The sequence below is a fragment of the Natator depressus genome, chromosome 12 (genome assembly GCF_965152275.1).
Source record: "Natator depressus isolate rNatDep1 chromosome 12, rNatDep2.hap1, whole genome shotgun sequence".
Taxonomy (NCBI): Eukaryota; Metazoa; Chordata; order Testudines; family Cheloniidae; genus Natator; species Natator depressus.
The window spans coordinates 16,116,929-16,138,857 of NC_134245.1; the positions used below are offsets into that span (position 1 = coordinate 16,116,929).

The window sequence follows — 21,929 nt, forward strand, 5'->3', positions numbered from 1 at the left end:
TCTTCCCCTCCTCAACAATCAGGCAGCTCTAGAGAATGAGGAGATTAAGTTCTCTCCCTATGTTCCCATTAGCTATGATCTGGACTTAATACCAATTTTTCCCTGCATCTCACTAACTCCAACCATTTCCTTACCCAACCCCTAACTTTGGTACCAACCTTCAGCTGGCAGCTTTTAGTCCGCCAGCTACTCCAATGCAATTCTCAAGTCTTGCCCTAACATGTATCTAACAATCAGCAAACAGCCAGAGAGAAATATTCTACATTTTCTGGCACAAAAGTGCAAAACTAACCAAGTTTTTACAATATTCTGAAGGCAAAAATCTTTTGGTATTTGATTTATTTGTTTTGTTTTAAATGATATAGTGTGTTTATCTGTTCATTCTTTCTACAGAGTAGATCCCAGAGAGGCTCTTGTAAAACATGTAAAATAGCTCTTACAAATCTGAAAATATGTGCTACAACCCACAATAATGCAGTTTATGACCTATAATTATTTCTACATCCAAATTTTTCTGCATACACACGACATTTCCAAACATTTTTAAAAATAGTTTAGACAGAAGTAGCTGAAAGGCAATTAATATAATAGAATTCCATTGCAAATAAGAATCAACTTCCAAGTCACAAAATATCAATAATAATAATAATACTTTATACAGTGATTTTTTTAAACTAGTGTAATTCATTTTTTGTTCATACGCATCAAGTACCAAGTAGAATGTTTAAAATGCTATTTGTAATTTTATCTTTCCTGATGTTCATATTTTTAACATTGATGATCCCAAACAATGAAAAATTTAGACCTATTACACATAGCAGCTCAGTACGTTGTAGGACAAAGTGTCAACTTCATTTTACTAAAGACTACAGATTCTACTTTATTAACACTCCCTGAGGCAATAAGCCACATTGTTTAGCTTGCCATCCAACATTTGTATATATTTAATTTTATGTTTCGCCAAAAAAAAAAAAAAAAAAAAAAAAAAATATGAAAGACACTTCCATTTGTTAGTTCACGTATCTACGGTTACGCTTGGACAATATTGCCCCAGTCCCTGAAGAAAAAAGTATCACATACGAAAGGAAAGTTTGTTTGACTCACCCAAATAAAACAGGAATAAAACCCTCAGGAATAGAGCAGTTTTGAGATCATGGGTGTTGTGAAGACCTAGAATTCTATAGAAGTAGACATGCATGATATCAGTAGACAGCTAAGGGTTAACAAGACCACAGAAGTAAATTGTAATGATCTTATTAAAACCAAAATTATTCCTTCCTGACGGCAACTGTTTGCTACAGACCAAAAAAATAAAAAAAATCATCCTTGGTCCACAGAAATACACTGAGCAAGTACACAGCGTGTGTTTACATTTTCAATGGACTAAGGAGGATTTTCCTGTTACATTTCAGCTTCTCATTTCAAAAACCAACATCTTATCAATGCACTTAACTTAAAGCTTTAGTTTTTAGCAACTTCATTTAGACTTTGTTTATAAAACAAACACACGCGCACACTTCCTAGAGTGCAAAATGCTTATTAGATATTTCAACAACAGAACTCTACATGTAGTTTATAAAACATTCATCTTTTTGTTCTAGCAGTCAGCTTTCCCCCTATAATAGCATCCATTGCCGGCAACGGTTGCATCAAAACTGACTACGGTGTATAGTGAATGCAACAGTAGAAATCTGCGTACAGTTTTTTCTCCTTTCCAGAGTATAATGTTCATTTGTACAAGCTCATGGTTGGGCTTTGATACATGCACATGTAAGCATCACAAAGCAGTCTTCGTGCACATCCTTGAATTTTTCTGGAGTCCAGTGAATGTAGTTCTTCTAGAGACATTTTTAGGTACTCTCCAACTTCTGGGCATGGTGTAACTTGTGGAATGTTAAAACCATTCTGGCCTCCTTTTGTGGGGGGAGCAAGGAGAGAAACAAGGTTAGGCTAGCATCTTAAACATCCATACTTCCTCTTTAACGCGTACATCTTTGAAACACATCTTGGAGATGTCTCAAATCCAAAGCTGTCACTGTGGGCTACTACATGGTGAACTTCTGTATTAAGTATTAACACTTCCAATGATTGCAACTGCCACAGTAGGCTTTTCTAACCCCATGGGAACCATTTGTAAGCTTATGGAAACTTTGTGAACAAAATATAAATTATTTTGGTCTTATCTGTTTATATGAAACAAGATTAGTGAATTAATTCCCATAGCTAGCATGAGGACTTGACAATGTGTCCGTCAAATAGCACTGCTGTACCACACAAAACCATCATCACCCCAATCTTAACTACTTGCCTAACTAATGGGGTGCTATCAGGTGTGCTGACACATTCAATAGGAAAGTGCAGTTATAGTCAGAAAAATTACAACTTAATCATCAGATCTGCTGTGTGCATCCAGTCAGATTTGTGTATTTTACTGGACTTTTACTTTTGTAACTTTTTATTCCTGTTAGCAATACAGCTATAGGAGAGAGAGCTGGAGTCTACTGTGGCTTGCCTATCATCATTGGAGCTACTTATAAACATTCTGCAGTTGGCATTGTATTAAACTATTAATGTGCGAACCACAAAAATATACAACTCCTGTTGTATCTATTACTATCTGCTTTTTTAAGGCACTAGCCACAAGTACTGAATGTACTGTCCTCCTCAATTCACCAGTGTTAATTCAGAGAATGTCAATTAAAGAAAATGTTATCATAGGATAATGGTCTCCCACTGCTACCAAACCAGAGGACACTGATTTTGCAATAGAGAGATTTTATTTCTATTATGCCAAAGACAGCTACTGTTTGAATTGTTTAAGCCTGAGATTTTGGAGAAGTGAGAATGACAGTTACACACTGTAGAGTTATTAAATAGCTACATTCCAGTGGATTTGAACTAAACAAAAACAGATTTGTGTCTTGGCATTTAAAAAAAAATTACTTTTCAAGACTCATGACATATAAAAAGGTATGTGTTCTGGTACTGGAAAACTTTTAAAGTCACAGTATTTAAGAGCTAACATTTTTTAATGTGACAGTCTAACAGAAAAAATTAAGTAAAGATATACCATCCCGATCTGCCATGCTGTCAAAGAAGAGCCAGGCGGAGTCATCCCTCCCATATTTAACAAAAGCTACATAATGGCTTGTTTCTATGCAGAGAACAGCAAATAACTCCATCTTCTGGCAAGGGATACATCCATGTCTCCAATCCCAGTCTGGTAGATCTTTAGGAAGTGACACTGGATTGAATTTATGACTCTGTCTCTTGGGATGTAGGTGAACCTAGAATTAGGTCAATATTTCAGAAAGAGAAAAAAAAACAAAAAACAGACAAACAAAACCATCCCACCCAAACCCACTTGAGGGACAGACTCATGAAGACAATGTAGAAATTGGTCTTGTTTTTGGCTTAATTGGCTTGAGAGTTGCTTGTTAGCTAGTTTTTGGCTTGTAGCTCTTTTTTTTTTTTTAAATCAGCTCCGGGCAAGCACGGGCTGATCAAAGTCAGGGGTGCACAGAGGGCCCACCACAGTCCCAGACTGCCTGCCGGGGGCGTTCTGGTCACAGTGCTGGGGTTCTCAATTGGCCTTGTTTTGAAATGGGATTAGCTTGATTTTTGGCTTATTTGCGAGTGTTGGAGTGCTTATTTACCACGTGAAAGTTGGCAACTGTATTGGGGGGGCGGCACTCTTTTTAAAAGGCTGTGTGGATTTTAGTATTTATGAAAGGGCAGACCGACAGCACTAGAGAATGAAGTCTGTCTTAACCAAAGAACAGGTCTGACATGGACAACAGCAGTGCAAGTTCCCCTATGCTGTCTCACCAAATGTAACTCCAACCTGCCATGGAGAAGACCACTCTAGAGATGAGAGGAGTTCAGTCTCCAAACCTATTCAAGTCTTTGCGCCGCTCCTCCCGCAGACTTACAAAAATAATCACTATTGACACCTTTAGTGGAAATAGACATCTATCTGTCCACTGGGAACCATATCAAGACCAGAATAATTTAACACGTCAAACAGTATGCCAAACCAGACAGCCAAACAGTAACAGTAACCAGACATGCCAAAACAGTAAGCAGACAGTACTTGATCACTACTACCTGGAGCTGAATTTGAACGAGCAACACAGGAAATGAGTAAAATGCTTTTACTATTAGGTGCACTCCTGTTGACCAAAGTTAAAGGATACCAAGCTCCTGTAACCTGGAATTACTGCATTCTCCTCACTGGTTCACAAGGTTGGACTGTGTAGTTACCAAAGGCTACAGTAAATGCTCAATTGATGTAGTCAAAGGTGTGTTAATGAATTAAATCAAGAGACTGATCTTGTTAATGAGGACTGCAACCTTCATGTTGTGCCCAATTGCCAATATCCCTTCTTCCACGTGTCAGTCTGTGCCTTCTGATACTACTATACTACACCAAGTTGAGAGTACACATTAGTTTAAAAGGACCATAGAATTTAAAAAAAAAAAAAAAAAAAAAAAGGTACACTTACTTGTGTGTTGCAGGTTTTACAAAACTGCTTGATTTTTCCAGCAGAAATGTCAGCATCTTCATAACATTCTCTGCATTCATACATTGCAAGTCCTCCACATATACGGCACTGCCTAGGAGCTACATTGTGGTTTAAAAAAAAAAAAAAAAAAAAATGCTTTGTCTCAGATTTTTGTACAAAAGATCTATTTTGACCTAAAAATATAACCTACATTAAGCCAGTTAACATCATTGCTGGCAATTAAAGAAAGAAAGACAAAAAATAAAAAAAAAAAGTCCATCATTATTTTCTGTGGGCTTACTTTTGCTCTTCTACTAGTCTACAGCAGAGGGGCTGGGGGGAAAGAGCGAGACACACACACACACACACTTAAGTATTAGTCTTAAGCTCAAATACTGATATAGAAAGTGTTTCCATATGAGTTTACTAGATGTAACCGCACACGTGCTTTTTTTTTTTTTAAAGCCTACTCCACAAGTTATTCCTGCTCTCTGTTAAAAACGTATTTTCTTAATCTCGTGAGTGTTACACTAGTTAAAATAGCTTAGCATTTAAGCAGAACTTAAGTAAAGAACCACAAACAAACCCTTAACTCAACTAATTGAAAATCCATGGTGGGTCATCTAAAAGCCACATTCCAAAAGATTAGGACTTAATAAAAAGTTGCTATTGTTAGATATTTGAAGTAATTTCAACCAATTTTAAACTAGAGATTTACCTACAGGTACAGTACTGAAACACAGATAAGTAGATATTATATGTGTTTTTGTTCAAAAGTTGACTAGCAGTCCCAGAAATTAAGGTCATCCCAGCCTTTCCAATATAAACACTACATCACAAATTACAGCTAAAATACTAAAATTCCCAGTTTTTTCCCTTTCCTCTTTTCAATTAAAAAAAAAGGTAAAATTGAACTGATTTTTGGCCCAGTTTGGTGAACCGACACCGACAAGGCAAGCTACAGAAAGACAAGACAGAGGGCTAATCTACGCTAGAAGCACTACATCAGTGCAGTTGCCCGGATGCTGCTGTAGCGCGTCTTGTGAAGACACTCCACGCTGATGGGAGAGAGCTCTCTGACTGGTAGAATTACTCCACCTCCACGAGAGGCGGAAACGTGCCTGTTGCCGACAAAGCAACGGTGTGGACAGCACTTAGATCACTGTTACCTTGCATTGCTTAGGGGTGTGTGTCTTTTTCATACCCCTGAGCGATGTAAGTTAAATAGGCTTAAGTGATAGCATAGACCTGCCCTAAGTGTGAAATGAACTTTAGGTGTTTTAGGCACTAATCTGGTGGAGCTGGAGCACCGGCAGGTGAAACTTGACTGTCACTGGCTGATCAAAGTCTTTAACTTAGCTGATCTCAGAGCTACTGCTTGCCTCTAGATGACCACTATTCACCCACAATACTGATACATATCATACTTGTGCTGTAAACACCTCTTACAGCTGCTAACATCTAATTATTCCTTAGAACTAGAAAAACAAAAGAATTCTAAAGAAACACTATTCACACAAGACCTGACAATGACTTGAATTAAGATTTAATTCTATCCCCGAAGTATAAAAAGAGAGAGAGGAAAGGAGTATATCCAGACACAAATCTACATTCTAAAACATCTTCAAGATGGAGCTTTGAATTATTGTGAAGAGGAGGAGCAATTACTCACCTTGTGCAGTAACTGGAGTTCTTTGAGATGTGTCCCCCGTCGGTGGTCCACTTCAGGTACGCCTGCATCCTGCACCCTTGAGCTGACGTTTTTGGTAGTAGTGCCCCTTTTCCTGTGCTCGTGACCCACACATCCTTGTGCCCCACACCAAGGCTATATGGAGCTGTGCAGGCAAACTGCCCTCAGTTCCTTCTCCACTGGTAAGTCCCTCTGAGGGCCACATCTGGGTATGTAAATTGTATGGCGGGCCATGAACGTTCATGAAATTGGGGGTTGGGGTGCGGGAGAGGGCGAGCTCTGGGGTGGGGCCAGAGATGAGGGGTTTGGGGTGCAGGAGGGTGACTCCAGGCTGGGACCAAGAGGTTTGGAGGATGGGAGGGGGACTCAGGGCTGGGGAAGGGGGCTGGGGTATGGAAGGAGGTCAGGGGTGCAGGCTCCAGGTAGCACTAACCTCAAGCAGCTCCTGGAAGCAGCGGTATGCGCCCCCTCCAGCTCCATACGTGCAGGTGCAGCAGAGGGCCAGGCAGCAATGTGTGCTGCCGCGTCTGCAGGCGCTGCTCCCTGTGGTTCCTGGCCAATGGGAGCTGCAGAGCCGGCGCTTGGGGCGGGGACAGCATGCAGAGCCCTCTCGCTGCCCCTACGAATAGGAGCATGCTGCTGCTTCTGGGAGCCCCGCTCAACAGAGGAAGCCTGAGGGCCGGATTAAAAGGTCTGATGGGCTGGAGGTAGCCCGTAGTTTGCCCACCCCTGCACGATACTAAATCTCCTCCTCTTATTAACATGAGCATAAATTTCTCAAGGACTCAAGAGCCATTTTACAATCCTTGAACTGTGGAAAAAATGCATCTGCCGAGTCTGCAAAGAGTGTGCGATCATCAAAGGGAAAGTCTTCAATGGTCATCAAGACCTCTCTCTGGGGAAGCCCAACAGCTATAGCCAAGATGCTGTTCCATAACCACTGCAGTGGATATAAACCATGCTAATGTAACAGCACTATCAAAAGGAGGCCTGGAGTGATGTCTTTGCCAGCAGTTGACCCTCTTGTACAATGGTCTTAAATTGCTCATGATGTTCCTCTGGCAAGCGCTCAATAAACTAATTAAATCTGTTATAATTCAAATAGTCGTATTTGGCCGGGAGTGCCTGATGGTTTGCTATTCTGAAATTTCGCTGAAGAATAAAAGTTCGTGACAAAAGCTCTGGTTTCTTGTAGTTCTTATTGTACAGGGTGGACTCTGAGCTATGCTGTCTGCCCTGTTCATTAACAGCCTCCATTAGTAGGGAATTAGGAGCTGAGTGAGAAAACAGAAATGCTGATTTCTTTGCAGGAACCTAATATTTTTTATCTGGCCTTTTACAGGTGCAGAAGCTAGGATTTGCCAACAGTCTTAGTTGGCTCCATAACAGTTTAATTGACCAGAATGGTGATCCTTATAGTTGTCAAAGTACTCAAAATATCTAGGAGTTTATGATGGAGCTCCTGCACCTCTAAGTGAATCTGAAGCGTGTCTGTGATTCATTTCAGCAATTCTTGGAACTGCCTGAAGTCATATGCCATAGAAGGTGGTGGAAACATCATGGCTGCATCCGGTGATGAGGCAGAAATTTTAGTGAGAGGAGTCAGCGCCTTATTCACCCTAGCTTCCTGCTCCTTAAAGGTCTCTTCCCGATATAGGTGGTTTTGGAAAATGGGCCCTTTTCTGCCCCTTCCTGTGGTGTGACAATTCATTGTAAATTTTGACAATAGAATACAAGTCCCAGAAAGACGACTGGGGGGGGGGGGGGGCAAATGACATAGGTGGAGGCATACATCTGTGTTCCACTTGAGGTCTATCCTTCTGTATTATGTCAGTGTAGGAGGGAGAGCAATATGTCCCACAATAGACAGGGGAACCCTGCAGGGATGTTTGAGAATCTGAAGAATCCTCTTTCATACACTTCAATGTTGAAGAGGGGGGAGGGGAAGAGAGATCGTTGTTCAGCTTGTTCAAGTATAGGAAGGTGAGTATGAAACTGTAAACAGAGGGGTCAGTGACCAAGTCTTGATGCTGACACCCCTCCAACCACCAACTTGTTAACAGAGGAGACTCTGGCTCCATAGATATTAGCAAGTCCTCAGGGTACCTAAATTCTTGCAATATCAATGTTATTAAAGAAGGGATCAAGCAAGAACTTGTAGAAGATGGCTTCAGTACCAATGCAGCTGGTACCAAACATCTGGCATAGGAGTGAGCCGACTTCAATTCCATTAGTTCCATAGGTAGACAACAGTATTTGGTACTGTTGACTTTCATGCTACCAGTAGCCAGGGACAGGCTTAGAACTTTTACCAGTGTCTCTGCCATTCTGGGTATGAGTACCCGAACCCAGTATTGAGTCTGCCTTAGAAGGCTGACTCCTCTTCACCTTTTCGGTACCAGCATCACTCAGCCTGCATGGAGCTCCCCTCGGGACTTGAGGTCTCTGTCAACTTCTGTGTCAGTGACTAAAGGCAGGTCTACACTACGGCAGGGATCGACGCTCTGAGATCGATCCACCAGTGGTCAATTTAGCGGGTCTACTAAAGACCAACCAAATCAACTGCAGTTCGCTCTCCAGTCGATCCCTGTACTCTACCCCTGACGAGACGAGTAAGGTAAGTCGATGGGAGATTTTCTCCCGTCGCCCCGCCGCAGTGTAGACCCCGTGGTAATTTGACCTAAGGTACGTTGACTCCAGCTACATGAATATTGTAGCTGGAGTTGCATAGCGTAGGTCGACTTACCATGATAGTGTAGACATAGCCTGAGGTTTTCTTGGAGATTTACTCCCACCTCCTTTTGCTTACAGGCAGATGTTGAGGCTACCTCTATAGAGGACGTTGGTACCAAGGTACCGTTGACCTCTCTACTGGTCTCCTGTGACCAATATCTTGATGTGGACAGGGCACTAGCAGTACTGGAAGATCTATGTACCGGGGACACCTCAGCCCCTTGATCTGAAGCTGGGCATAAAGCTTTATCCATCATCAGAAGTTTGAACTGGATTTCCCTATTTTTTCAGAATCTGCCCTTTAAGGATCTGTATCTCCCAAACAGCAGAGGCTCTGGGAATGTCAACCACAGAAGGGAAATTGCCTCACAGAGGAGGCACCTTTTGAATCCTGGAGAGTCTGGCACTCTTAACTGCCATCTGACTATATACAGTAATAGATTTTTAAAACATTTTTACGAAGAGAAAAATGGGAACTGTTCCAACAACTATGCACATTATACGAGCCAGAAGAGTACCCAGAAGTTACCTACTATGGGACAGGCCCAACAAAGAAAACAACAGATCACCTTCAGCCCCCAACTAAAACCTCTCCAATGCATCATCAAGGATCTACAACCTATCCTGAAGGACGACCCATCACTCTCACAGATCTTGGGAGACAGGCCAGTCCTTGCTTACAGACAGCCCCCCAACCTGAAGCAAATACTCACCAGCAACCACACACACCACACAACAGAACCACTAACCCAGGAACCTATCCTTGCAACAAAGCCCGTTGCCAACTGTGTCCACATATCTATTCAGGGGACACCATCATAGGGCCTAATCACATCAGCCACACTATCAGAGGCTCGTTCACCTGCACATCTACCAATGTGATATATGCCATCATGTGCCAGCAATGCCCCTCTGCCATGTACATTGGCCAAACTGGACAGTCTCTACGTAAAAGAATAAATGGACACAAATCAGATGTCAAAAATTATAACATTCAAAAACCAGTCAGAGAACACTTTCAATCTCTTTGGTCACTCGATTACAGACCTAAAAGTGGCAATTCTTCAATAAAAAAAAACTTCAAAAACAGACTCCAATGAGAGACTGCTGAATTGGAATTAATTCGCAAACTGGATACAATTAACTTAGGCTTGAATAAAGACTGGGAGTGGATGGGTCATTACACAAAGTAAAACTATTTCCCCATGTTTATTCCCCTCCCCCCCGCTGTTCCTCAGAAATTCTTGTCAACTGCTGGAAGTGGCCCACCTTGATTATCACTACAAAAGGTTCCTCCCCCCCACGCTCTCCTGCTGGTAACAGCTCACCTTAAGTGATCACTCTCGTTACAGTGTGTATGGTAACACCCATTGTTTCATGTTCTCTGTGTATATAAATCTCCCCACTGTATTTTCCACTGAATGCATCCGATGAAGTGAGCTGTAGCTCACAAAAGCTTATGCTCAAATAAATTTGTTAGTCTCTAAGGTGCCACAAGTCCTCCTTTTCTTTTTGCGGATACAGACTAACACAGCTGCTACTCTGAAACCGCACATTATAAGGTAACTAACTATATGCTAACTAAAGAATACTATAGCAAACAGGCACACAGTAGACTCCATCTCTGGCCAAAGATGGTGGAGAAGAAACTGAGGACATTTTCATCCACACAGCTCCCTATAACTCCAGTGCAGGGCACGATAATTCATAGGGCACGTGTGTGTCAAATGGGCACTGCTACCAAAAATCTCCACTCAAAAAGGCACAGACACACCCCAAGTGGAGCACCCACAGGGATTGTCCAGCTATACCAAAAGGAGGACAGGAAAAACCGGATATGGTTTTAATCAGGCAGCAACTTTCTCATCAGATGTCTGGGAGTACCCGGCAGATAAAAGCATATAGTGCAGGTAACTATGTTCATTCAATAACTACCCCGGGGGCTTCCGCCAGCCCTCCCCGTTCTTTTCCTAGCCAGGTCCCCCAGCCAACCCACTGCGGGGTCCTTACCATCCAACCCCCTCTTTGTAAGGTGGGCTATAAGAAAGGAGGGGGTTGGCTCCCAGCTGAGCCATTCATAGGAGCCCCAAACCCATCCCTCTGTCCTGTTCCATTAATTAACACTTCCTTTTTAAATCCTTTACCAGGCCATTTATCCAGTCACTGTACACCTTCCCTATGGACTACCTGCACTGGACATCTGAGCCACACTTAGATAAGTTGCAACATATAGCTTAACTCCTTTCAGTCCACACCATAACAAAGCCCTCCTTGAAACTGCTGTGGGGAAAGCGAACCCCTTCCCCCCCAGCCCAGCCAATCTGGTGGTGAGGGAAAAATCCCTCACCCCAAAATCCCCTAAAGGAGTGGCTAGCGTGTCACCCACAGCAGGTCCTGACCAAACCTGATATTTTGCCACCTCAAGGGGAGAGAGTGTGGGTGCGGTCTCGCCTCCTCTGCAGAAAATGGGCTTACTCTCTTTCCCCCCTCTCCACCTTTCTGGTCCCAGGGGTGGAGTCATTGCCACAACATTGATCCACACCTCCTTTTGCAGTGGCTTCTGACCTCTCCTCCCGCACCCTACCCGTAAATCACGGTTCCCTTTCCCTCAGCAAGCCGGACAACAGTTCCCCCACTTAAAGGTGGGGTGTGGTCACACTGATCAAAGGAAAAAAAAATTATTGGTTATCATCAAAAGTTCATTCCAAGCTCAGTCTATTTTGCGGACTTCTACATTTTTAATATAATCTTGCATATGGCTACCAGGCTACTTACTTTTACAATACCTAGCAATATTTATACTTACTGTCTTCAAGTAAGTCTGTTATATTTAATTCCAGAGATGGAAATATTTTGTTGAACATTTTGAAGTCTTTTCCAAATCGAGGCATCTGAATAATCAGACATGAGGGTGCCTACCAAAAATCCCAAAATAGAATGCAATTTACATCTTCCAAATATACATTTTATAAATTTTCACCTAGTATTATATTGGTTTATAGTTGCTACATCATAATGTTTTTAAAGCTACATGTCTATATATTAACCAAAACAACAAATGAAACAAAAATAATTTAATGTTTACAACTATATCACTGTAATCTCATAAAAATCCTAAAAAAAAATTAAGAAGAAAGGACTTCAACCTAATTGTTCCCGTGCAGTAGGTACCGGCCATGTTTATATAGTATATTAAAACATATACTAATTCCCCTCCCCTGAACAGACCGTATCTGCACAATTTTAACATAGGAAGGGATCACAAGTGTTACTCCTCTATAAAATTAAATGATTAACAAAAGAAAATTAACCTATTTAAATGTCAAAAACTTTGTTTTTAAATATACCAAAACATTAACCTTATTTCCAATCAGTTTGGTCAAAAGACAGAGAGACACTAAACCATCTCAATGAGATTCTATAAAAGGTAATGTCTAGCATCATGTCACGCACTTTTTCCTACCAGTACTAGTAGACCACTTTTCTCATAAATATTGAATGTTCACCCAGTGATTAAGATATCACAAGATATACATTTCTCCTTTTTTAGGAAACAGAATATTTTCCACTGTGTATAAAGGTCACATCTGTATAAACAAACTAACAGCTGTGACCAACCTCTGCAAACTTCAAGCTGCTGTTGATAAAAGACCATTCTAGTAACTGCTGAATTGTCGGGACTCCAACTTTCTCATTTTTCTCCATAAAAATTTGATAGAAGTAACAGTCTTGTACCTTTTGACCTGCTGACCTAAGAATACAGATAAAAAATATCTTGAAAATAAATGGAATTTTTTAACAATCGTTAACATATACTTACATACAGCCAGTAGGCTAAAGGAAACACAAATAACTATTAAAAAAAAGCTACAGTGAACACAAAGTAAAAACTATCTAAGATTAAGCAAGGAATATGGAGGTTGTTCTGACTGCCCCTTGGCAGAGAGTCAGAAGGAACCGTGTGGCGGTTGCATGGGCTTTTATGCCCTTGGGAGAGGTAGTGCATGAGGCATGCACGACTCACAAATGACTCCTAAAAGATACTGCTAGAAAAAACATTCTGAACTCCTACACATACTGTGCACGTGGACCATGAGTGGGATCCACATGTACAAATACTTGAATAAGAAAACCATTTCACACCATTCCCTTTACTTTTAAGTGTATTTTCATTTTTTATAACAACTTCATAATGCTAGGCACTTTTCAGGTTGCCACAAATAAAAGCTTAAAGAGACATGGTCAAGTAGTGGATAAGCACAGGTAGAGTTAAGGAAAAGGGTGTTTTATAAAAAAACATTTAAAGGAATAGAAATATTTTGATTAATGTTTTAAAAATGCAGGACTATGCATTGCTGGAAACACCAACAGGAACACTTTCAAATGCATGAGTATCAGAAAACGAGACACACCAAGGCAATTTTCACTCTGAAAGCTGAGTGAAGGTGCAAGTAGTAAGATAGCAGAAAGACTGAAAATTACATCATAAGTCATATCATACTCTCCTGCAGTAAGTCTGCAAAAGGACCTTAGTAAGTTAAATGTTCATGTTGGAGAGATTGACTAACGCTCCCATCAGGGAAAGGGGGTATGAGAGAGTCCATCACTGGTCTCTAACCCCATAGATCACAGGGAAAGGACATTATAGAAGAGCTACTTCATCACACTGCTGGACTTTCTGCCCAGCCAGCATGGATTCCTGAGGACACACAGTCATTAAACTTCTTTGTCTGTGCAATAACTGCCACCTTAGAGCACAGATCAGTGCTGTAATAAGCAGCATTAACTTCTTCCTGGGTATAAGAAGGATTCTCAGAGCACAAAACTCAAAGTTGCTGCTATTTTGCCTTGCCCTACCCCTTACACAAACTGCCTCAGTGTTCCATCTTTATGAAACAGGGACAAAAGGCATCTGTGAGGTGCTGCAGAAAAGACAAGTAAGAGGCAGGCATACAGCAGAGGCACTCTTCCTCACTTTCATTTAATTCTCCAGCCCATCCATCTGCTTGTGTGTGGAATACGGCGCTCCAGATTAGCATGTATTGCATTTTAATAAAGTCTGTCACTAGGAACTCTGATAAAGAGTACCTCTGTCATAAATATAAAGGGGAGGCTAACCACCTTTAAATCCCTCCTGGCCAGAGGAAAAAACCCTTTCACCTGTAAAGGGTTAAGAAGCTAAAGATAACCTCGCTGGCACCTGACCAAAATGACCAATGAGGAGACAAGATACTTTCAAAGGTGGGGAGGGGGGGGAACCCAAAGGGTTCTGTCTGTTTTTTTTCTTTGCCCGGACCAGAGCAGGAATGCAGGTCAGAACTCCTGTAAACGGCTAATAAGCAATCTAATTAGATAGGCATTAGATTCAGTTTTGTTTAAATGGCTGAGAAAATAAGTTGTGCTGAATGGAATGTATATTCCTGTTTTTGTGTCTTTTTGTAACTTAAGGTTTTGCCTAGAGGCATTCTTTATGTTTTGAATCTGATTATCCTGTAAGGTATTTACCATCCTGATTTTACAGAGGTGATTCTTTTACTTTTTCTTCAATTAAAATTCTTCTTTTAAGAACCTGATTGCTTTTTCATTGTTCTTAAGATCCAAGGGTTTGGGTCTGTGTTCACCTATGCAAATTGGTGAGGATTTTTATCAAGCCTTCCCCAGGAAAGGGGGTGTAGGGTTTGGGAGGATTTTGGGGGGGAAAGACATTTCCAAGCAGGCCCTTTCCCTGTTATATATTTGTTAGACGCTTGGTGGTGGCAGCAATAAAGTCCAGGGGCAAAAGGTAAAATAGTTTGTACCTTGGGGAAGTTTTAACCTAAGCTGGTAAAAATAAGCTTAGGGGGTTTTTCATGCAGGTCCCCACGTCAGAGTTCAGAGTGGGGAAGGAACCTTGACAACTTCCTTTGAAAGTATGATTTGTCTCTTCAGTGTTCCTTTAAGAAAGCACAGCACAGGGTATCCTTGGGCTTAAAGCATTCTTAAAATTTTGTTCAACTATAAAACTATACTACATCTATTTTAATGTGAATATCCAAAATTCCCAAAACTGTTAAATCTGGAACATCCACAATTTCTACAGATTGATTAGGGAAATCATCATTGTTTAACAGTGCTGAAATACTGCAGTATAGCGGGCCAGGATCTTGCATGTTATATTCTGAAAATATTCTCTATATGGACTCAGTTTTTCCTTATTTTTTGAGAGAGGAGGGGAGACAAAAGCCCATGAATCTGGGCTACGGTAGAAATAGGAAGAAAGTAGAGTGTGCCAGCTCCACAGCATGCTTCCTCTATCTTTTCCCACAACTTACAGAAGCTTCTCTGAAGAAGCTCCAAAGGAGAGGGCTAGGAGCTGACCACAATAGGTTTAATAATCTCAACTCAAATCTGCAGGGCAACTCAGGAAAGTTTATTGCAGAGCTTATGGGGAGCAAGGGATTCCCAGTGAAAGAAGCCCTTGAGAAATTCCTGGCAAGAAGGCTGCTGCGAGAGATGTATTGTCAAGGGGCCACAGAAAGGCAACGGCTAGGCAACAGCATGGAAGCAATAGGCCGTCCATTGCATGCCCAAAGACATGCAGATTTAGGGGGCTAAATCTCTGCCAATTCTGAATAAACCCCAACATCCTATTCCCAAAGAATGAATATAAAACGCCGTGAGTTAGATTAGTTCTCTCCTCCTGCCTTAGAAAGAATAACTTGCATAGGGGAGAATGAGGCCCTACAATTTTATAAAGAATTATTTTTAATAAGGACTGCATGTGTTTAACTTTGAAAGAAATAAGAAATCAAAATCTTTATGCCTCCTCCACAACAAACTATTACATTTTTCCTGAAAAGCCACAATATTTTATGTCAGATTCTACTGCTTAAGATTGCTTCAAAAAATTGTTCCAAAAGTAACTGGCTACACAGTAAGGGCTAGATTCAGAATTGCTCTATGGGCCCTGTGGGTTAGCTATGCTGGTACAAAGGGGCCATAAAAGGTCAGGCACATAAGGCCAACATGTACAACAAACAGGGGCAGGAGACCTTTATACCATCCCCAGGGAACCAAAAACCTTGACACAAAGGGCTTTTAGGAGCAAGCCAGAGGCAGCAGTAGGCACAGCCAAAGCAGCAATATGCTTTGCTGATACTCCCCTGTCTTGAGACGTAAGCTGGGCCCCTCTGGTTTCTGCCCCTGCTTCCCTCGCAAACCAGTCAGGAACGCCTCAGGTTGAGGCAAACACCAGTGTTCTTTATTTACAGCTGTTTCCCACCACCACCTTACTACCTATGTACAGGTTTTTTTTACAGCCAAACTTTGCCAGCAGCAGACCAGGGGCCCGGGCCCAGTCCCAGCCCCACCCTTCCCTGTACCTGGCCTTTCTCCTCCCCTAGCTTTTATGGCCCCTAACTAATAAGGCTGGCAGCTGTTTCTTGTTGCCAGGCAGGCACAGGGCTCTTCAACCAGCCCCAATCCAACCCCCTTGATTGAGGCTGGAGTGGCAGGGGGATGATTAAGCCCTCCTTACTCTGCACCTGTCACATCCCCAAATGAGGCTGAAGGCAGTGTTAGCAAGGAGCATAATTTAGACCAGCTTTAAGGGTGGAAGCCCTTTCTTCAGCTCCTGCACTGGCACTACCATCACTGGCAGAATAAATCTGGCTGTAAGAGTTCAACATGTACATTTTTATTGCTTAGTCAAAAGAGCATTTTACCTTATTTTTAACAGTGGCTCTACTCTTAAAATATGATGAAATAAAATATTCAAGAATTCTTCTGGATCTGGACAAAAATAAAAGTAATAGTAGCATGTTAAAGCACATACAAATCTCCAAGACTGTTTTCTGTAATAAAATTAAGCAGCTTTATTCTAATTGGAACAAAAACAAAAAAAAACACATTCAATTTTAGTAGCATCGTAGTTATGTCAACTTATCAACTGCCACATTTGGGAGCACACAATCCTCAACTTCATCATCTACTAAGCACCAAACAGAACCATAAACAGATGAAGGCTAAATTCTGGATAACAAGACTTACAGATGAACAAAGATATCCTACTCCAAAGGGAATTATTTGACCCTGTGAAATTTTATCCTGAGAAGACGGAAAAAAGCTACCACGAGCAGAGGAAATAGGAAAGTAATTACAGTATCTGCTAATCGATGCAAGAAATATCTACAGTGGTAACCATTTTTACTTTGTTGGTGTGTCACAGCCTCCTATTTAATATTGATCAGACAGACGGACATCTGCTATCCAGATCTCAATATCAAAAAGAGTGGGGGGTGTCTTATCACTCTAATTGAAGGGTTTATTAATTTGCTTCTAGCAGGACCTGCAAAGTGCATGCTACTTTCCCAACAGAAAAGAAGGAAATTAGCTGAATAGTTGAGCAGTGACTGGTCACATCTTGGATAAAATATTGCGATTGTTGTTTTTTTCAATATATTTTACAGCTAATTAGTCTCAGACCTGTAAGTAAAAGTCAGGTTTAGTTTCCCTCACAACATAGATGAGTCTTCAGGAAAGACCTGAAAGCAGAAAGGGGAAGGGCCTTATGGAGGAGCTCAAGGTCATTCCATGAGGAAGGTGCTGGCCTTCCTAAAGAAAGTTCTTTTTCCAGCCTCTCTCATGGTCTCTGATTTTTTTTCATATCAGCCTTGGACCTCCTCTGGCTGGTGGAAGAAGTTTCCCCTTTGTAATACAGGGAAGGGCGGGGGAAATCAAAAGCTTCGATTCTGCAGAAATTGCTAGTTTAGGCCTCCTCATTCAGCAGTAGCTAGCAGGAGAGTAAATTCTTCAATCTCCATCCCTAAATCAAAGTTTTGATACTATAGTGATGGGTGCTACAGAAAAAAAAAAATCTCTGTATATCTTAACATAGAATATGTAATTAATATTTTTTCAGTCAGCCTTTAGCAACTACTAGATATCTAGAAGCAAAACAAACAAAAACCACCTCTACAATTACCTTTTTCCTCAGAAGTGAATCCTGATGCAGCTTCAACTTTTTCAAGTATTTTCCTCAATTTCATTATTTTCGTGGCACACACATATCCGTAACTACATTAAGAAATTGGTTTAATAAACTATTAGCTAAACCTTTTCATCAAGTCAGTAGAGAAGAGAGACTTAATAACCAGAAGCTAGAATACAGACTATTTGCTCAAAAAACTTTATTTCCTTTACTGACTTTTATAGTATCTGGCATTCCCCTCATAAATCTAAATGCCAGACCTCTTGTATTCTGCAGCACAATGGACCAAGTTCTTTATCATGGCCACAATTTTCTGTGACAGAGTGCTGCTGAATTCTGAGGTGCATGGACATTTCTGTGATAGCTTCATGTAAATTCAGAGTTTTATAAAACATGAAACAAATTAGTTTCTTGTGTTATTTATCTGAATACTAAAATGTTACACCATTTCAGTTTTGGAATAGTCGTCAAATTAACTTGCACTACCCCACCATATTCAGTATTCACCAAATTTTATAATGACAGTACACAACAGCATTGCAGAAATTGTTCCAGTTAAGAGTATTTCACTTTTTCCTGAATGCTAAAAACTGTGTTTGACACATGGAGGTGGTTGAAGTTTTGTGAATTAGAGAGGAGATGTGTCTCCTCTTTCTATATTGTGGGAAGGTGTAGCAAAAAGCCTTGAAACACTGGGGGTAAGGGGAGACAAAAAACAAAAAACAAAAAGCTTTTAATTTTCTGTCCTAGCAATCATCTGAGATTTCTTTGGCTGGAGATAGACTGTGCAATCCATTCTCTGGCCATGGAATCACAAAATACACCAGTGGTGTGCACATCTTCACGTCTAAGAATTCAAAATCCAGCATTTTTCTTCAAAGGAAGAAAGCTAAAACTTTTACAAAGAAGTTATTAATGGTAAAACCAAAGTATAGCTTCAGAACTATAACCATTACTAATTAATTATGTTTTCATAGACCCCAGTGATCTTTTTTTGAACTAAAGATGAATTTATAATCCCCACTGCATATTGCTATGTATGTCCTACTGTAACATTTCCTTTGTTCTATAAGCCTCAAACTTCTCACCTCTACTCATTACCTTTGAATTTCTCTTTTAATATAATTTGCTAAATGATTTCAGTGTATGATATACCCACAAAGCAGGATTTTCTGAAACTTTTTAAAAGCAGTTGTGATGGTTACTAATGACTAACGAGGAAGAGAAGAGTCCATCTGAATCACACAATCCTAAACAGAAGAGAAACTGAGGCACAACAACTGTTTTTCATGCCATAGTTATCAAGATGTTGGGTAGTTAGAACAGTCTGTCTGTCCAAGTCACCACTGGTGACTACCACCACTTATTTTGTGCCAACACATATGATTTATCTAAAGCTAGAGACAAGTTTGTTTCCAGTTCCAGAAAATGGAAATGCCGATATAACTATGCCGTCTTACATTCTTTGTAAGATCATCTGCAGTTACACCAATTAGATTAAAAATCACCAGAGCAGTTTATCCTCACTGCCTTACAATAGCAGTCCTCAGGAAGGAACTTTTCATTCCCTTGACATAGTATTGCACAGTTGGCTAGGTATTTATGAAATTTATACTAGACTGGAGACTCATTGGCTACTTCTGGTACAATGTTTTCTATGCAACTACTTACATCCGCAGAGGGTTTACAATCTCTGTCCTTAGCAGCTCTTGAGTTTCACTGTAATATTCTACATCATTCTTTTCTTTTGGTCTAAGTAAAACAGTGTCCAAAACAGAGCTAAAAGAAAAGAGGCTGAAAGAGAAAAAAAATTATTTTCAGTCTGTAAAATGCTGAGGAACATAACTAAGTCTCAAGACAAACCAATGAAGGCCAGAGGAGGAAGTAAAGAACAAATCAAGCAAAAATAAATTACCCCACACCAAAGAAAATAAAGGTAGAAGATAAGAATAATGACTGGAAACCAGTCAAGAATTCAAATTAAACATTTCATGTTAGGAAGTTATTTAACCCGCTCAGTGAATATCACAATGTATAGTCAGGAGCCAATCCGGCCCTGGTGGGTTCCATTCAATTGAAAATAATGTTATGCCACTGTAGGGATTACATGTACAATAGTTATTCCACTATATTCATCTCCAGTATGTAATCATATATATGTACTGTTCGTTGCACAGCAATAATGCAAAACATTCAATACAAATTAGAACTCTGCTACTCTATTATGTTTGTAACATTTCTCCTCATCCACATCTTTGAATTCAGTTGCACAAATTAAAAAAAAAAATTTAAAAAAAAACCTTACCAGAATAAGGTGGAGTCTAAGTAACAGGAATTGTAATGACCCTGGATACCTTTCTTCTTTCCAATCATGGTCTCTAAACCTTCTTTTTCTGTTTTTGGAGGAGTGTTTTCTTCTACTACTTCACTTAAGTATCCTCCAAAGGCTGAAAATATTTTTTTTAAGTTACTTAAAAGCTTCAAAATTTCACCTCCATCAAGATTTTTCTATAAGTGTTTTGTAGACAACATATTGCTTACTTTGAAACCATTCTTTCCCTATACTAGAAAGGGAGACAAGGTTGGTGATGTAACATTCTATTGGACCAATTTGTCTTGAAGGAATGTACAAACTTTCAAGGAACAGAGAGCTGCTCTTCAGGTCCTGGAAGGAAGCAGTGTGGCATTTATTGTACTATTTATTCTCAGTGAGTGAAACACATTCTGCAGCGATGGTGCACAAGTCCTTAAAGCCCCACATTACCACACTTGGGTTGAGCCCACTACACTGGAATAGAGTTTCATCTAGCGTGCATAAATGAATTTCTTCCTAATTTTTACATGTTTTATTTAAACCATCTTAAAAAGGTACGAACATTTAGAAACTATTTCTCTTTGCCAAAACACATCTAGCATAAGATCAAGACAGTCTGAATAATTTTGCATCCAAAGAATATGCCTCCACCATGTACACAAGCACTCTTTTCCATTTCATTGTTAGTATTAACACGCTGATTTTTTCCCCTCTCAAAATGAGCTGTATTGAAGGAGAATGGAAGCGGACTTACAGGATCTGAACCAGATCATATATTGCTGGAGTTGCAAAATGTAATTGGCTTAACCTGCATCAAGGGAGATTTAGGAAAAACGTTCTAGCTAGAGAGATAGTTAAGCATCGAAACAGGCTTCCAGTGAAAGTTATGGAATCCCCATAATTGAAGGTTTTTAAGAACAGGTTAGACAAACACTTGTCAGGGTATCCTGCCTCAGCACAGAGGACTGGACTAGATAACCTCTCGACGTCCCTTCCAACTCTACATTTCTATAAAACTCTCAGCAAGATTGCTGCTGCCATCAGTAAAGTAAGAAATGCCAAGTGTAATTAAAAACTTCAATTTCCAATACATTTCACAATTTACACACTGATCTTTGTCACATGATATATAAGACTGCAATAAGAAAAAGCTTCAACTTTCTTAAAAGTAGTGGTAGAACATTTTTTTGCTTTAAAGTCATTGACAGAATAATTCACAGAAAAATGTTAAATTGTGTTCTGTGCATAGTACTCTCACCAACTACTGATCAGATTAAGTAGTGTTTGTACAGCCTTTTAAATGCTATGTATTTCTAGTTGACTACTGCATGAAGAACCAAAATCAGAAACAATGTTACATCCACATTAGTAAATAATTGAGAAGGACATGTTCAATACCTAGAGAGTTGCAGCGTTCAATCTGGTTGGGAACAGGCTGCAGTGACGCAAACCTAGAATCCGGCCTGCAGCTCTTGAGTTTAACAAAGAGAGCCTTTTTGGGGGCACAGGTGAAGTATCTAGTTCCTTTAAACGTTCCATCTGTACAGCTGGCGCATTCATCTTCCTGAAAATGAAACAGAGGGGGTTTACCACTTTTTTTTTTAAAAATGGAAAAAAGTGCATGCAGAACTACTGTCCTAGAACTCCAATTCCTAGGATTCTGGTGATTTAGGTGTTTGACAAGATATCTACGATAAAGACACCTCTATTCAAGTTTTC

The 21,929-nt window shown here is 40.3% G+C and overlaps 1 protein-coding gene across 4 annotated transcripts in view; it reads right to left on the bottom strand.

Annotated features, from left to right (window-relative positions):
- Positions 1-966: 966 nt before the first annotated feature.
- CYLD (CYLD lysine 63 deubiquitinase) overlaps positions 967-21,929 on the bottom strand; it is a 42,426-nt gene continuing 21,463 nt past the window's right edge. For all 4 annotated transcript variants that reach the window (XM_074968623.1, XM_074968625.1, XM_074968622.1 and 1 more), the window contains 10 exons: positions 21,609-21,774; positions 20,202-20,343; positions 19,568-19,690; positions 17,891-17,982; positions 16,632-16,698; positions 12,547-12,679; positions 11,735-11,843; positions 4,506-4,624; positions 3,071-3,287; positions 967-1,913 (listed from right to left, as the gene is read on the bottom strand). In XM_074968623.1, coding sequence (XP_074824724.1) covers positions 1,729-1,913; positions 3,071-3,287; positions 4,506-4,624; positions 11,735-11,843; positions 12,547-12,679; positions 16,632-16,698; positions 17,891-17,982; positions 19,568-19,690; positions 20,202-20,343; positions 21,609-21,774 — 1,353 coding nt within the window. In that variant the 3' untranslated portion in view covers positions 967-1,728. The remainder of the gene's footprint in view (positions 1,914-3,070; positions 3,288-4,505; positions 4,625-11,734; positions 11,844-12,546; positions 12,680-16,631; positions 16,699-17,890; positions 17,983-19,567; positions 19,691-20,201; positions 20,344-21,608; positions 21,775-21,929) is intronic.